Genomic DNA, 16,387 nt, shown 5'->3' with positions numbered 1-16,387 from the left:
GTTACATGAATCAAATCTGCGATTTTCTTTTATTATTATCCTGCTTTGTCCGAAAGGGGCTGATTACGGGTTAATTCTACGTCGTCTGAGCTGTCGGATTAAAAATGATTTCTTCTAGCCCATTTCATTCACTGTTCGTTCTTCCTAGTTTCTTGATTTAATTCACGAAATGAGATCATCCTCTCAACTCTGAAGGAACTTGTTCATAATGCTCCATGATTTCGTAAATTATTTGAGGTGCGTGCATATGTTGATTAATTATATATCGATAATTCTAAAGTGAAACCATGCAATTATGAGTTTTGGTTTTGTGATATTAAATCCAGGAACTCATATAATGGGTTTCGATGGAGGATTTGAAATACATTGGGTTGATTCGAAAAATTAGTTTAGAATGAATAAATTATTTTAGTAGATTTGTGGTAAGAATTCCACAAAACGCAACCATAATATTTTTTGGAGAGAAAGACCGACACTTGCTGCAGTGAATATAACGCGTGAAATTTGATTATTTTTTTTCACTAAACGGAATCGCCTGCACCATTCCAAAGCTTCCCCACAAAACATTATCACTGCCTTTGCTTTCCTGTTAGGGGTAACCACGCAGACACTTGCATGGTCCACGGTACTCTTCATGTGTAATTCTGAACAGTTCTTGATGAAATTTTGGTTGATTGTTGTTTGTATGCTGGGAAAGTGCATTGTCGGTTTGCTGAATTTTTTTTACCACATGGTCTTGTAGGAGCTGGCAAAGGTGTGTACTTTTTCAGATAGTTCGGTTGGTACTCGACTTTAACTTGTGAAAAAGAAAGGAGTGTCAACCGTCTCTTTTCACCTTTGATGTCACATATTTAACTTCCACAAAGTTGCAGATTTCGGTATTATATATTTATATTTATAATTGATCTTCATTATATGAGCTTAAGAATATAGAATTATAGGGTATTGAAGCTGCTGGTTAATTTGTGCTTGTATTGACATATAATTTTCTCAAGAAACTGATTGTTTGACATCTTTGTTTTTACTTAAATATCTAATATATCTTCAATAATTCTTCTATATTATATTCAAATTCAAAATCAATTACATATTCTTCTTCTTTATATAATATAAATTGATTTAAAAATATGTCAAAAAACATTAGGGGACTTTTAAAAATTAAGGCAGTGAGCGACCGCTCAACGACCAAGACGACGTCTTTTAGAACACTGACATAACCAGTGACGGAGCCATCCCAAAGGCTGAGGTGGCTCAGTCTATTTTTTTGGGTCTAATTAAGAATATGGATCGAGTTTTTTTTTAAAAAAAATTTAGCCTTGTCTGCTCAATTTTTAGCTCATTTCCTGATGGCTTTCTTTCACAGTCATCCCCAAAATGGAAACAAGAGGATGAGAACTACTAGTTTCCTACTGATTGGAAATTTCACGTGAATGAATTTTTTAAATATTTGATTTATATAATTTAATGTTATTTATCGATTCATTCAGCCCGAGAAGAAAATATTTTCTGGCTACGTTTCTAGACATAACGTAGTAGTCTACAAATAATACCGGATAAACTATTATATGCAAACCCAGTACTCGAGACTCATCCGAAAAATATCGATGATGGAAATAAAAGTATCTTTTTCGAAAAAGATGTATCATTTACTCAGAACTTAAATCGTACAGCCATCGGGTCGGGCTTCTAATGAATACTTCATAGGGCCAGTAAAGATGGGTTCGCTAAATCTGGGCTTACTTTTTTTCCCCAGATTGTTGTTTTCTTTCTCAACTAGTTTTAAACTTTTAAATTATAATTGCATTCTAAATTTAAAAAATTGGTTGACTTTTAATATTAAAAAAAAAATTTAATGGGTCACCGAAATATTCAAAGATACCAACTTATTAGCCAAGAATATCCCATGATAATAATAAACAAGAATTGCACAAAATCAGTTGGAATGTATTAGTTATACCGGTATTTTTTAATACGTTACGAATACTTTTCTTTAACTATACTTTGTTTAAAACTAAACCCACAATTACTTCAAATCCAACAAATATGTGCCCACTCTTGTTTAAGAGTTGGTCTCGTGTAAGACCGTCTCACGGATATTAATCTGTGAGACGGATCAACTCTACTCATATTGATCAACTCTACTCATATTCACAGTAAAAGGTAATACTTTTAGCATAAAAAAGTAATATTTTTAATGGATAAATCAAATAAAAGATCTGTCTCACAAATATGACACGTGAGACCGTCACACACGAGTTTTTGTCCTTGTTTAATTATAATAGCCAATTGTTTCAAGACAGGTTACTAATCAAGTGCTTGCAAAAAATTATGTTTTTTTTATATGCGATTAAATTTATATATTATGAAAAAATGAAAAAAAAAATAAAGTTTTCGAAATAAAAGTGAAAAACTGAAATCAGTAGTGAGCTCTGTTTGATAAATAAGTTGATTTTAATATTAAATTTTTTATCAGAATCACTTTTGTAAAAACATGACCAACATGCCACCACAGTTTTTGGATTTCAATTAAATTAAGCTGAATGCAGAATCTACATCACAAATTGATTTTTTCAAGCCAAAACACAATAATAATTTTTTTTATTGATTACAAACACGTCCGTACAAACATGCTTTTTTTTTCAAGGTGGAAACGAAGTTTTATACGCCAATCTCGACAATATAGTTATAATAGGAAGCAGAAAGAATTATGCTGCACAGAACAAGAATAAGTTCAAACTTACCGAGTGAAGCAGAAAGTATTATGCTACTCCAACGAAACCAGAGAACACAAAGGTTTATTCGAGAAGAAGGCCTCTAGATTCCAAGACATGAGTTCGTACAGATCTTTAAAAGACTCCTTTGTCAACATTGGATGTACCTAAATCGAGTCGAAATCATATAGATGGATTTGATATAGTATAAAAAAAAAATTGTCTTTAATCTCAGAAAAATAAAAGCACCAATAATCCCAAGTTCGAATTCGATAGATCTATCGGGAATTTGGGATCATGGATTTTACTGAAGAAAAAACTATCACACACATTCGGTTGAAGTCACAGAACAAAGCGAAAAGATTAGTAAAACATTCAAGAACATGTCTCAAACATACCAATAGTAGACATGATAGCTCTACTAGAATGTAGCCGGAGAAAGCAACGGTTTATTGGAGAAGAATGCCTCCAAATTCCCAGTGACGAGTTCATATGAATCTCGAAAAGATTCCTCAGTGAACGCGGCAAAATGTGGGGACAATACAACATTGTCGAGTTCAAAAAGCTCTGTAGGAACACGAGGTTCGTTTTCAAATACGTCCAGCCCTGCACCAGCAATTTCCTTTTGCTGCAAACATCGCACCAATTCTTTTTCATCTATCACAGAACCACGAGCAATGTTAATAATCAACCCTTCCTTTCCTAATGCCAACAAAACATCCCGGTTGATCATATGACGTGTCTGCTCAGTTAATGGGCAACATATGACCAGAACATCAGATGCAGCTGCCAATTCCAGGATATTAGAATGAAATATATACGAAACTGACGAGTTTTTCTTCCTCGAGTGGTACAATAGTGAACACCCAAATGCTTCAAGCCTCTTAGCTACCTCTAAGCCAATGCTCCCGAGTCCCACAATCCCAACTTTCTTGCCTCCCAACTACAACGAGACACCAATATTAAATCAGTGACTCGGCAAGGAAAAAATTACAGGCCCTTGACCGGAATTTTTTTTTGTCCAATTTTTTTTTAAAAAATTTTTTTTTCCCCAAAGTGGAATCCTGAACCTTCATATGGGGTGTGGACACTACCCCGCACCAAGGATCGAACCTTCCGGTCGGGATAACGCAGTGTAGATCGTGCCATGGATACTAACCCGTGTTAAATCTATGCCAGGTTCCTAAAATTTGATCCTACATAGGACATAGAAAACATGCACTGGAGTAAATGTTTTAGTGCTAAAATTTGGTGTACCTTGAATCCAAGAGGGTAAATTCCTTGTTCAGGCCAAAGCCCATTTCTCACATATCGATTCCCAGCGCTGATTTTCCGCGAGACATCGATGAGTAACCCGACAGCAAGGTCCGCAACGTCGACGGAGAAGACAGTTGCCCCGTTTGCGATAGCGATACCGCGGCGGCGGCATTCCATAAGATCGATGTGGTTCATCCCAGCGCTGGTGCTTACTATAAGGCTGAGAGATGGGAGTTGGGAGATGACGGTGGCCGGAAGCGGACAAATACCTGAGCATAAGGCGACTCGCGTGTTCTGGGCGTGCTCAGCCAGGTAGTGTGGCAGCGGCAACGGCGATTCCCAGGGCTTCAGCATCTTGAATTTCGAGGAGAATTGGAGGGAGTAAATTTTGAAGACGGAAGGGGGGCCGAAAACGATGACTTCCGGGAGGTGGAGGTTCTTTTGATATTCTTCCGCCATGGAATCACTGGGGAGAAAATGCTAATTTCTATGTGATAGGTGAGAAGTTTTAATGTTTGATTAATCACACGAGCTTTAATTTTGTCAAATAATTAAAATTTATAACTGATTTAGTGTTTTTATGACCGGACCGTTAATCGAACCGATTAAACCTTAAAAAATGGTTCAATCGGTTCAATCTGTTCCACCGAACGGTCGAACCGGATCAATAAAATTAATATTTTATTTATTTTATATAATAAATAAAATAGTAAAATATTGATTATTTATGTTTTTTATAGTTTTTACTTAATTTTTAAGATGAAAATTACAACAAATATCAAAATAAACACCACTTTTCCGGTTTTTCCGGTTTTTCCGGTTTTTCCGGTTTTTAATCGGTTTTCGGTTTTTTTCGGTTTAGCCGGATTCTAACCGGTTTTTTTCGGTTAAACCGGTTTTCCGGTTTTTTCCTTATCTCCGGACCGGTCTGGAGGCCGGTTCGCGGTTGAACTGGTCCGACCGGCCGGTCCGGTCCGGTTTTGAAAACAGTGACTGATTTTATTTACTACAATATTCGACTTTTTATTCCAGCTATTCATAATTTTATTATATATATATTGGTTTATTTCTGACATAATATCCAGGCAAAAACTTTTGTGAGACGGTCTCACGGGTTATATTTGTGAGACGGATCTTTTATTTGGGTTATCTATGAAAAAGTATTACTTTTTATGCTAAAAGTATTAATTTTTATTGTGAATATGGGTAAGGTTGACTCGTCTCACGTATTAAGATTCGTGAGACGGTCTTACATGAGACACACTCTAATATCTGTTTGTCCCGAAAACCTATTCTTCTTTGCCGTTCATTTTAATCTCGATGAAATCATATTTTTCAACGATTTTGTCTTTTTTATTTTATTTTTTCAAAATAATAATAAAAAATAACGAAAACCAAATTAAACAAGGTAAAAATTTGTTGGAGACGGTGTCATGAGTTGTATTTGTGCGACGGATATCTTATTTGGATTATCCATGAAAAATTATTATTTTTTATGTTAAGAATATTATTTTTTATTGTAGGTAGGGTTGACCCGTCTTACAGATTTTGATCCATGAAACGGTCTCACATGATACTTACTCATTAAACAATGATTAGAAATTAAAAATTTATATTTCAAATTCATCGGTAAAAAAATAAATCTTTTTTTTCAACTGTGTCTGAACAACGAACACATGATATCTGACTGACAAGATTCGTCTACGTTGCTCTCCCCATTATTATATATGATTCCTTTATATTTTACATGAGATTCACACCACATTTAAAGAAGTTCAAAGATTCTAGTTTTTTCGGATTTTTTTTATAATTAATTTAAAATGAAAAAATATTTCAAAATAAAATAATGTGGTAAAATTACTTTAATCTGTGTGTACAAAGCACATATCAGTGTGAAGTGGAGTATTATCTGTGCTTTGTAACTTATAAGCACGAATGCTCTACGTAGACGAGCATCCGTGCTTTTCATGTATACAAAAATCCTTTGTTATGATCCATCTAGCTCTTTGACATTTTTGGCTATTGGATGGGTAAATTCTCGGTTTAGTCCCATATTTTATGTGTGTTTCTCGAGTTAGTCCCAAATCATTATTTCGACCCAATTTAGTCCCATATCTTCCCACTATTTTACCACATCGGTCTTTCCGTCAAATTGGAGTGTAATTTAACAGAAGAGAAAAACTGTTTCTGCCTTAATCGATCCTTTCTCTTCCAAGCCCTAATCGATCCTTTCTCTTCCAAGCAACTCCATAGCTGCGTGCTGCAACAACTCTCTTCTTCCACGCACCGCTGCACGCTCGAGGTAACCAAGTGTTCTTTTCTTCGGTATTCATTCAATTTCAGGTCGACTTTCCAGTATTTAGATTGCCTATTAATGCGAAAAACAAGCAACAGCTTCTTCCTGTAAGAGAATTACAACATTGTGCGAAATTGTTTATGGACAAGTACATTGACGATTTCTGTTACTTCCTGCCCTTCATTCTGCTGTGTATATGTTCTTTTATAAAATATGAATGATGCTGTGATTCGGTAGTTACATTTACAGACATATGAGAACTCATTTTCCTGCTCCTAAATTGCCGAAATTTAATTTTGTCGTTCATATAATTATTTTACCAGATGTTTCAGAATATGAAATGGATTTTATCGGTAAAAGTTGGCATCGGCCAAGCTCAGAATACTTTCTGTTTCTCTGTCGCAATTAAGACCTATTAATGTTTCATACACGTTAGAACCAACTACAAGGCAATGTTGCTGGAGCTCCAATGTCCTACGGTTTCATCAATAATGATTTTCTCAACATACAAGGGGCAGACTCCTGAACACTACTGGTGCAATATTGCTTTGATAAAAATTAAAGCAGAGAGTTTTCAAATTATTAAGAAGTCCAAAACATAGAGTGGATTTGGATGACCTTGTACATGAATCAATTGTTTCTGAACTTTGCACTTAGGAATATAAATCACTCATACCTGAAGATAGTAGATTATCTATATCTAATGCATTTATCCTCGTTTTATATCTCATATTCTTATAATATCATGTTTTGTTTACCTATCATTTCAGGAGGTCATCGAAGAAAGCTAACAAAATAGTGGTGCACCCTTTAATTGCAAGTACTGTTTTATTCTAATCATACTTGTTTACTAAAAAAATGAAAATTGCTTTGTATTTTTGTGTATTGTAGGGGAAAACATATGTTGTCTTCGTTGGACGTAAACCTGGTGTGTACGAGACATGGGAAGAAGCACATCGTCAAGTCAACAAATTTAGTGGGGCTTCTCATAAATCATTCTGGAGTAGGGATGAAGCATCAAAAGCTTTTCATGCATACCTAGAGAAACAAAATTCATCGGTTTCATTTATGCCTGACGAAGAAAGTTCGTGTTCAACTTTTAGCACCGCTCCAAACAGAAGTACTGAAGCTGAAAAATTATTAAAAGTGAAAGATTTGCTTTTAGATTTAGAAAATGAGAACCGCAATCATTTATTGAAGGTTGCAGGGATAGCGGAAGAGATTAAACAACTAGTACAATCTCTACAAATTAGTGGCGAAGATTAGATATCCTTGTGTATCTTTGTATCTATAACTTGGATTTGTAGTGTTCGTTCGTTGCCTCAAGACTACGTATGATTTTGGTGTATTGGTATAAAAATGTGAACTTCTTTCACACGTCCTTTTTTTTATTTCAGTGTTTTTCTATTTTAGTTAAATTGTGCCAGGAGAACAACTTCATCACTGGGTTTTTCGAAGGTAGCGATAATAATTGTGTGGTGGATGCTTATGAGTTGAAGGTGATAACTACATTCCGGCATGCCATATTTTGACACAACTATCATTAGTCATCTTCGCAACATGGATCCTCCAACAACATTTATCATCATTGCACTTAGCCCACAATCGGATGTTATCATTTTTTACAAACTTCACCGGTCTTCCTTCTCTAATGCAGTGACTTTCAATTGTGAATTTTGCTTCTTTTTTTGTGCTAAACACTAAACCAAGCTTCAACTCTTGATTTTCAAAATCTTTTTTTGGGTCAAACAACAAATGATTTTTAACTTCATCCTCATCTGAATCATGAAGACTGGTCAAACCGTCACTATCTGCACAAATATCCACTTCACTGTCATACTCATGCATTTCTTGAAGGAGATTATCTGTATTTTCTCTTTCAGGGACAACACTTTTTCCTTTCATAGATTCTATATCATGGACAACAACTGCATCAACTAGCTCATTATTTTCTACAAAATCATACTCATTGATATCAAAATTATCAACATTTTCATCTCCAACTTCGCCATTCTTACCATCTAAGTGTTCAATATATATTTCAACCTCATAATTAATTGGAATATACTTTCTAATATTCAACACATCCGAATCCTTTTCCAAATAGCCGCCTTTACTAATTGTAGTTCCAACTTTGTGCCAAAATCTAAAAGAATTTTTATCTTCAAATCCAAGCTCTTCCATAAATCCCCACATTTCAATCATTCCCAACTTATCAAGATCGACGTAATCAAAATACTCAAATCTCTCACCGATGTATTTATCGTGTTTTTCAAGAGCTTTGAATCTTCCATTATAATAAATTTTAATTGTAAAGTGATCTGGTTCCCCAATTAATCCTAAATAACAAAAACAAAAATTACATTAAATTATCGAGAAAATGCATCAAAAAAATAAAAAGCATGGTCGTTACAAAAATAATGCATTACCATAATTTGAAGTGCTATTTCTTGAGGAATTACTCCGTCTAGCCATTAGGAATCCACTCAGTCACCTTAACCACAAATGGAATAATAGTCAAGAATTTATCAATTGCAATTTTGGCAAAGCTAAAGCATAGATCAAAGAAAGTCAGCAAATCGAAGAAAGAGATACAAACGGGGTAATGACTAGGAGCACGTTTAGCAATAGGTTCCAACTCCTACACCTTCTCCCTGCAAGAAATCACAAGCCAGTACTATGTGATATTAAATCCAAAAAGAAAGGAGAAGAAAATCCTTGAACTTTGATCGCGCAACAAAAATAAATCTTATCATTTTAAAATTGAATTGCATAGCACTAAAGCAACAAAAAACCCAACACGAATTTCTCAAGTTTGCTCCCAAACATCATGTCTCAAAGAACAACACACGCACCGAAACATCCACAAACGCACAAAATACATACATGTAATGTAGTGACCCGTTTCAGAATCACCTACTAATGAAGAACTAAGCATGCAATTAACTTAACTAATAATAATCAGAAATAAAGGCGGAAAACTGTCACCAAAAGATAGTTATACAACCCAATCGAAAATCCGGGACAACTAAACTAAAAATGAAATATACGGTACAACCATATCGAACCGAAGAACTAAACCAACCAGCTACTCAACGTCCTCCTCCTCCTCCTCCTGAGCTGTCCAACCTGAGGCCTGCCCCGTGGGAATGGGGTGTCCAAGATAAACAAAACCGAGGACATGAGCGATAAGAACGCCCAGTACAAAAGCATGAGTATACAAACCTATATGAAATGCACATGCTATGATATGATACCAGGGTAGTCAAGAAACAGGAGTAACAAAGGATCTCAAAATGCTCAGTCTAGAGGCGCCAAGTGGATAGTGCCGCGCGGTACTCCTCTGGGTCACTGCATCCACTACAAGAACAGACGTGGACCTAAAATGTCCCGGATCACCGAAGCCCTCCGGACCCGTCGGCCACTGTGTACTCTCGGTGTCCATGCGTCTACAAGACAAGACAGGGCTGAGCGGCCCCACAAGATATAGCTTATCTCGAAAGAGATACAGCTCAACAGTAAAGGCTATCTCGAAGGAGATACGGCTCAACATGAAATGCAACATGCATCATAAAACGTGACATAATAGTATGCATCATATGACATATATCAATGCACCACATAATCATGCAACACATATAAGGATGTATACTCGACCAGGATATCTCAGATAGTACTTTCGTACCTCTATCACAGCAAGCCTAGCCTTACGCAACACCGCTAATCAGGTCTAGAATAAGCCTACGCATCAAAAGCATACCCAATGAACAATACTACCATGTTAGACTAGCAAAACCAGTACTACCAAAGGTTTAGGGTTTACCTTCGTCCGTCGACAGCCCTTTGATGTCGATTGCCTCGTAACTCAGGCGTCACTACACTACCAATCCTGGCAGCTCTTGGCTATCGCTCGACCGACAACTAACCCTAGAAACCTTCCAAACTTCTCAAATATGAGACACAACTCAAGAATTTGCAATGCCAAATGAGGAAATCCGAGCACTATTTATAGGCTATGTTCGGATCCACCGAACCCACTTCGGAACGTCCGAACTCCTACGTGTCCATCGGCTCTTGACACCTCATGATCGGATCCACCGAACCTAAACTTCGGATCATCCGAACTTGCATGTAAACTGACGTGTCGATCAACTCTTGACACCTCATGATCGGATCCACCGAACCCACTTCGGATCGTCCGAACTCTTCGGTGCTACCGAACCATCTTCGGTCCGTCCGATCATGACCACGGTCAAAATTACACATTAAACCTTCTTAATCACCATTAATCCGTTAATTACCCAATTTGGAATTCGGGCTACTACATTCTCCCCCCCTTAAAAAGATTTCGTCCTCGAAATCAAGTTTATAGGATGAACAAAAACTGAAATAACAACATCGTTATTACATCTCAATTGTTGTTGAATACAACTGATATTTGGATTACAACAGAAAAACACACACACCTCCATATTACAACCATAGTACAACTCAAAAGAGCTCTGGATGCTCCGAACGCATACGACTTTCTAACTCCCAAGTGGCTTCTTCAGTGCCTCTGCGCTGCCACTGAACTAAGACAAGAGGAATGATCTTATTCCGCAATACCTTGTCTTTGCGATCGAGAATCCGCACTGGTCGTTCCACGTAAGACAAATCCGAATTTAGTTGAACTTCAGAGGGATGCAAAATGTGAGACTCATCTGCTACGTATCGTCTCAACAAAGATACGTGGAACACATCATGAATACTTGATAGGTACGGCGGCAAAGCAAGTCTGTAAGCCAAATCTCCCACGCTTTCCAATATTTCAAATGGACCAATAAATCTTGGAGACAGCTTACCCTTGAGACCAAATCTCAAAATCCTGCGAAAAGGCGAAACTCGGAGAAACACTTTCTCACATGGCTGAAAATAAAGAGGTCGCCGCTTGGTGTTCGCATAACTAGCCTGTCGATCCTGAGCGATCTTAATCTGTTTCTTGATTATTGCAACCTTATCAATAGCCTGCTGGACTAACTCCGGTCCCTCAACATGTCGTTCCCCAACTTCATCCCAAAATAATGGAGTACGACAACGTCGCCCATACAACGCCTCAAATGGTGCCATACCAATACTACGATGATAGCTGTTGTTGTACGCGAACTCAATCAAAGGCAAATGATCCTGCCAAGCGGTTCCGAAATCCATCACACAAGCTCGCATCATATCCTCAAGTGTACGGATAGTCCTCTCCGTCTGACCGTCGGTCTCTGGATGATAAGCTGTACTTAAACTTAGGGACGTACCCAATACCGCCTGGAAACTACCCCAAAAATCGTGAGGTAAAACGAGGATCTCTGTCACCGTCGTAGGACGTGACCAATTCAGCACTGCCTCAATCTTGCTAGGATCCACAGAAATTCCTTCCTTGGAAATCACATGACCAAGGAATACTACACGATCAATCCAGAACTCGCACTTATTCAGCTTAGCATACAATTGCTTCTCGCGAAGAATCTGCAACACAATCCTCAAGTGCTGGATATGCTCTTCCACACTGTGAGAATAAATCAAGATATCATCGATGAAAACCACAACAAACTGATCCAGAAAATCCCGAAAGACTCGGTTCATTAGATCCATGAACACCGCTGGCGCATTCGTCAATCCGAATGGCATAACTAGAAACTCGTAATGCCCATATCGAGTACGAAATACAGTCTTGGAAATATCATCATCTCTGACTCTCATCTGATGATAACCCGATCGCAAGTCAATCTTGGAGTAAACAGAGGTACCCTGAAGCTGATCGAACAAGTCATCAATACGAGGTAATGGATACTTGTTTTTGATCGTCACACGATTCAGCTGGCGGTAATCAATACACAATCGCATCGATCCATCCTTTTTCTTGACAAACAAGACTGGAGCTCCCCAAGGTGAAACACTCGGGCGAATATAACCTTTATCAAGAAGATCCTGCAATTGCTGTTTCAATTCTCTCATCTCTGACGGAGCAAGACGATAGGGGGCACGAGAAATCGGTGCAGTCCCTGGCATTAACTCAATGCCAAATTCCACCTCTCTAATCGGAGGAAAACCAGGAATCTCATCTGGAAAAACATCAGGAAATTCACAAACCACTGGAATATCATCTATACCAACACTACCTGTGGGGGAATCAATCGCATAGATGAGGTAGCCTTCCCCGCCCGCCTCTAAAGCACGACAGGCTTTCAGAGCAGATACCACTGGCATCGGAGGTCGCGCTCCCTCACCATAGAAAAACCAACTAGAGCTCTCAGTCGTACGAAACTGAACAAGCTCCCGCGGCTGATCGGCATTGCTCCGATGGATGGTTCTTCCCACAATGGACACAAGAAACCTTCTTCTTACCAAAGCGGAAAACACCGCTAGACCGTGATCCAGATCCAGAAGAAGAAGAACCTGACTTCTTGAAAGACTGAGATCGAGGGCTCAAAGTACTCGGAGGTCTAGAAGAAAGAATAGCCCTACCACGCTGGAGACTGATCTCTGCCTGGCGACACCGGTTCACTAACCCATCATAAGAAGTAGGATTATCACAGACAGTGACTCGATCAAAAATCTCCTGGTTAAGACCCTGGAGGAAATGGTCATACTTGGCCTCAGAACTGCCACTGATATGAGGAGCAAAGGGTAACAACTCGAAGAACTTCTGCTGATATTCATCAACAGACATACTACCCTGCTTAAGGTTCAGGAGCTCAATCGTCTTTGCCTGGCGAAGGGCTGGAGGAAAGTATAGCTGCATGAAAGCCGCACGGAAATCGGCCCAAGTCACCCTACCCTGGGACTGAACTATCGGCGCAGACGTCGATCGCCACCACTTACGCGCACGACCCTCGAGAAGAAAACTAAGGGTCTCTATCTTCTGCTCCTCGGTGCACTGGAATGCACGGAAACAGCTCTCCATGCGCTCTAACCAATCCTCAGCATCATCGGGAGTCTCACCGCCGACTAAAGGCTTAGGCCCCATCTGAATGAAACGGTGCAAATCAAAACGCCTAGGACCATCCCGACGATGACGATGTTCACGATGACGCCTACGATCGTCCTGGTCACCCCAACGACCTACACTTCCCTGACTACTCTCATCACCAAAGTGGTCAGCCATCGCTACAAGATAGAATGGGGAAAATGGTAAAATGGTCAACGAAAATCCCAAAACAGAAATCTATATCCCAAAATCGTAAGCATGCTCTGATACCATAATTGTAGTGACCCGTTTCAGAATCACCTACTAATGAAGAACTAAGCATGCAATTAACTTAACTAATAATAATCAGAAATAAAGGCGAAAAACTGTCACCAAAAGATAGTTATACAACCCAATCGAAAATCCGGGACAACTAAACTAAAAATGAAATATACGGTACAACCATATCGAACCGAAGAACTAAACCAACCAGCTACTCAACGTCCTCCTCCTCCTCCTCCTGAGCTGTCCAACCTGAGGCCTGCCCCGTGGGAATGGGGTGTCCAAGATAAACAAAACCGAGGACATGAGCGATAAGAACGCCCAGTACAAAAGCATGAGTATACAAACCTATATGAAATGCACATGCTATGATATGATACCAGGGTAGTCAAGAAACAGGAGTAACAAAGGATCTCAAAATGCTCAGTCTAGAGGCGCCAAGTGGATAGTGCCGCGCGGTACTCCTCTGGGTCACTGCATCCACTACAAGAACAGACGTGGACCTAAAATGTCCCGGATCACCGAAGCCCTCCGGACCCGTCGGCCACTGTGTACTCTCGGTGTCCATGCGTCCACAAGACAAGACAGGGCTGAGCGGCCCCACAAGATATAGCTTATCTCGAAAGAGATACAGCTCAACAGTAAAGGCTATCTCGAAGGAGATACGGCTCAACATGAAATGCAACATGCATCATAAAACGTGACATAATAGCATGCATCATATGACATATATCAATGCACCACATAATCATGCAACACATATAAGGATGTATACTCGACCAGGATATCTCGGATAGTACTTTCGTACCTCTATCACAGCAAGCCTAGCCTTACGCAACACCGCTAATCAGGTCTAGAATAAGCCTACGCATCAAAAGCATACCCAATGAACAATACTACCATGCTAGACTAGCAAAACCAGTACTACCAAAGGTTTAGGGTTTACCTTCGTCCGTCGACAGCCCTTTGATGTCGATTGTCTCGTAACTCAGGCGTCACTACACTACCAATCCTGGCAGCTCTTGGCTATCGCTCGACCGACAACTAACCCTAGAAACCTTCCAAACTTCTCAAATATGAGACACAACTCAAGAATTTGCAATGCCAAATGAGGAAATCCGAGCACTATTTATAGGCTATGTTCGGATCCACCGAACCCACTTCGGAACGTCCGAACTCCTACGTGTCCATCGGCTCTTGACACCTCATGATCGGATCCACCGAACCTAAACTTCGGATCATCCGAACTTGCATGTAAACTGACGTGTCGATCAACTCTTGACACCTCATGATCGGATCCACCGAACCCACTTCGGATCGTCCGAACTCTTCGGTGCTACCGAACCATCTTCGGTCCGTCCGATCATGACCACGGTCAAAATTACACATTAAACCTTCTTAATCACCATTAATCCGTTAATTACCCAATTTAGAATTCGGGCTACTACATGTAACATATCAGTTCACAGTTGTAAAACGACTCGCCTTCTGTCCACATAAAAAATTGAATAAGATGATGGAAGTAGAAAAAGGAAGATCTGGGATTTCTGACTTCCTTCAGAAAAATTCAAGTTAAGCCTTTTAAGCTTCGACGATCCTATTTATTATCTGCTAAAAACAGCAATGGAACCCAGAAATGATCCAATCCCACGAGGACGAACCATGGTCGTGACTGTATGAAACGTCCAGCTGTGCGTGGAATTGCAGTCGACCTGAAATTGAATGAATACCGAAGAAAAGAACACTTGGTTACCTCGAGCGTGCAGCGGTGCGTAGAAGAAGAGAGTTGTTGCAGAACGCAGCTATGGAGTTGCTTGGAAGAGAAAGGATCGATTAGGGCTTGGAAGAGAAAGGATCGATTAAGGCAGAAACGTTTTTCTCTTCCGTTAAATTACACTCCAATTTGACGGAAAGACCGATGTGGTAAAATAGTGGGAAGATATGGGACTAAATTGGGTCGAAAAAATGATTTGGGACTAACTCGGGAAACACACATAAAATATGGGACTAAACCGAGAATTTACCCGCTATTGGATCAACAAAATAAAAAGTGGCCTCTTATAAAGTATTAGTGTCATTTGACAAGTAATGTGTGGGTGCATGTATATTATTTTTTTGATGTTATTTTTTTTTGTTGTTCGAAATTTTTAATAATGTATTAAATTTTATAAACTTTGAAATGATTTTTATATTATTTTTTATGTAAGAAATTAATATGATAAAATATAGATAAAAACAGAGAACCACCTAATGTTAGGTTCCTTCATGCGGAGGCCCTACGTGGTCCATGTTTGATTGCTACCTTAAATTGTTACCTTCACCAATTCGCACACGGGATTGAAGTAACACACGTGTTTTTTGTTTTTTGTTTTTAACACACGTGTTTTTTGTTTTTTGTTTTTTGTTTTCAGTATTTATTATTATTATTATTATTATTATTATTATTATTATTATTATTATTATCATCGAGGACTATGAATTTTTGTGGTTGATTATGTAATATTGTGACAAAATATTATTGAATCCTCTAAACATCTAAATAGTACTGTTGAATGAAGTGGAAAAATTGCGTTTGATTTGAGAGTAAATAATGTAAAAAAATTTTTTTTATAAAATATAAATGATTTGATATTAATGGGAAAAAAGTGATAATTTATATTGTATATATTCTTTAATAGAAGATCCTTTACTTTAAAAAAAAATTATGTTGAAAAAAAAACTTTACTAGCTATTTTTTGGTCTTTAAAATACATCATTTTTTTTCAAAAAATATTTTTTCTAATAATACATTTATTTTTTCATCGTTCTCTTGTATCTATTATGAGTATGCAGTATGTAGAGTCGTAGACATATTGTCAAATCTTAAAAAAGAATTAAACAATAAAATCTAATTTTAGTCAA

The 16,387-nt window shown here is 38.3% G+C and overlaps 2 protein-coding genes across 2 annotated transcripts; both read right to left on the bottom strand.

Moving 5' to 3' along the window:
- Nucleotides 1–2,582: 2,582 nt before the first annotated feature.
- LOC140838847 (glyoxylate/hydroxypyruvate reductase HPR3-like) lies at nucleotides 2,583–4,498 on the bottom strand. The gene is made up of 3 exons (XM_073205451.1): nucleotides 3,969–4,498; nucleotides 3,110–3,654; nucleotides 2,583–2,878 (listed from the first exon to the last, which is right to left on the bottom strand). The coding sequence occupies exons 1-2, from the start codon at nucleotides 4,425–4,427 to the stop codon at nucleotides 3,133–3,135; spliced, it is 981 nt and encodes a 326-aa protein (XP_073061552.1). The 5' UTR covers nucleotides 4,428–4,498; the 3' UTR covers nucleotides 2,583–2,878; nucleotides 3,110–3,132.
- A 3,272-nt stretch (nucleotides 4,499–7,770) lies between these two features.
- Nucleotides 7,771–15,506, bottom strand: LOC140809397 (uncharacterized). Its single transcript, XM_073167012.1, has 3 exons — nucleotides 14,935–15,506; nucleotides 8,694–8,918; nucleotides 7,771–8,603 (listed from the first exon to the last, which is right to left on the bottom strand). Exons 2-3 carry the CDS (start codon nucleotides 8,737–8,739, stop codon nucleotides 7,771–7,773), a joined length of 879 nt encoding a protein of 292 aa, XP_073023113.1. The 5' UTR covers nucleotides 8,740–8,918; nucleotides 14,935–15,506.
- Nucleotides 15,507–16,387: the final 881 nt, after the last annotated feature.

This window comes from Primulina eburnea, chromosome 1 (assembly GCF_022965805.1).
Source record: "Primulina eburnea isolate SZY01 chromosome 1, ASM2296580v1, whole genome shotgun sequence".
Classification (NCBI taxonomy): domain Eukaryota; kingdom Viridiplantae; phylum Streptophyta; class Magnoliopsida; order Lamiales; family Gesneriaceae; genus Primulina; species Primulina eburnea.
This window is presented reverse-complemented; position numbering and strand designations above follow the sequence as displayed.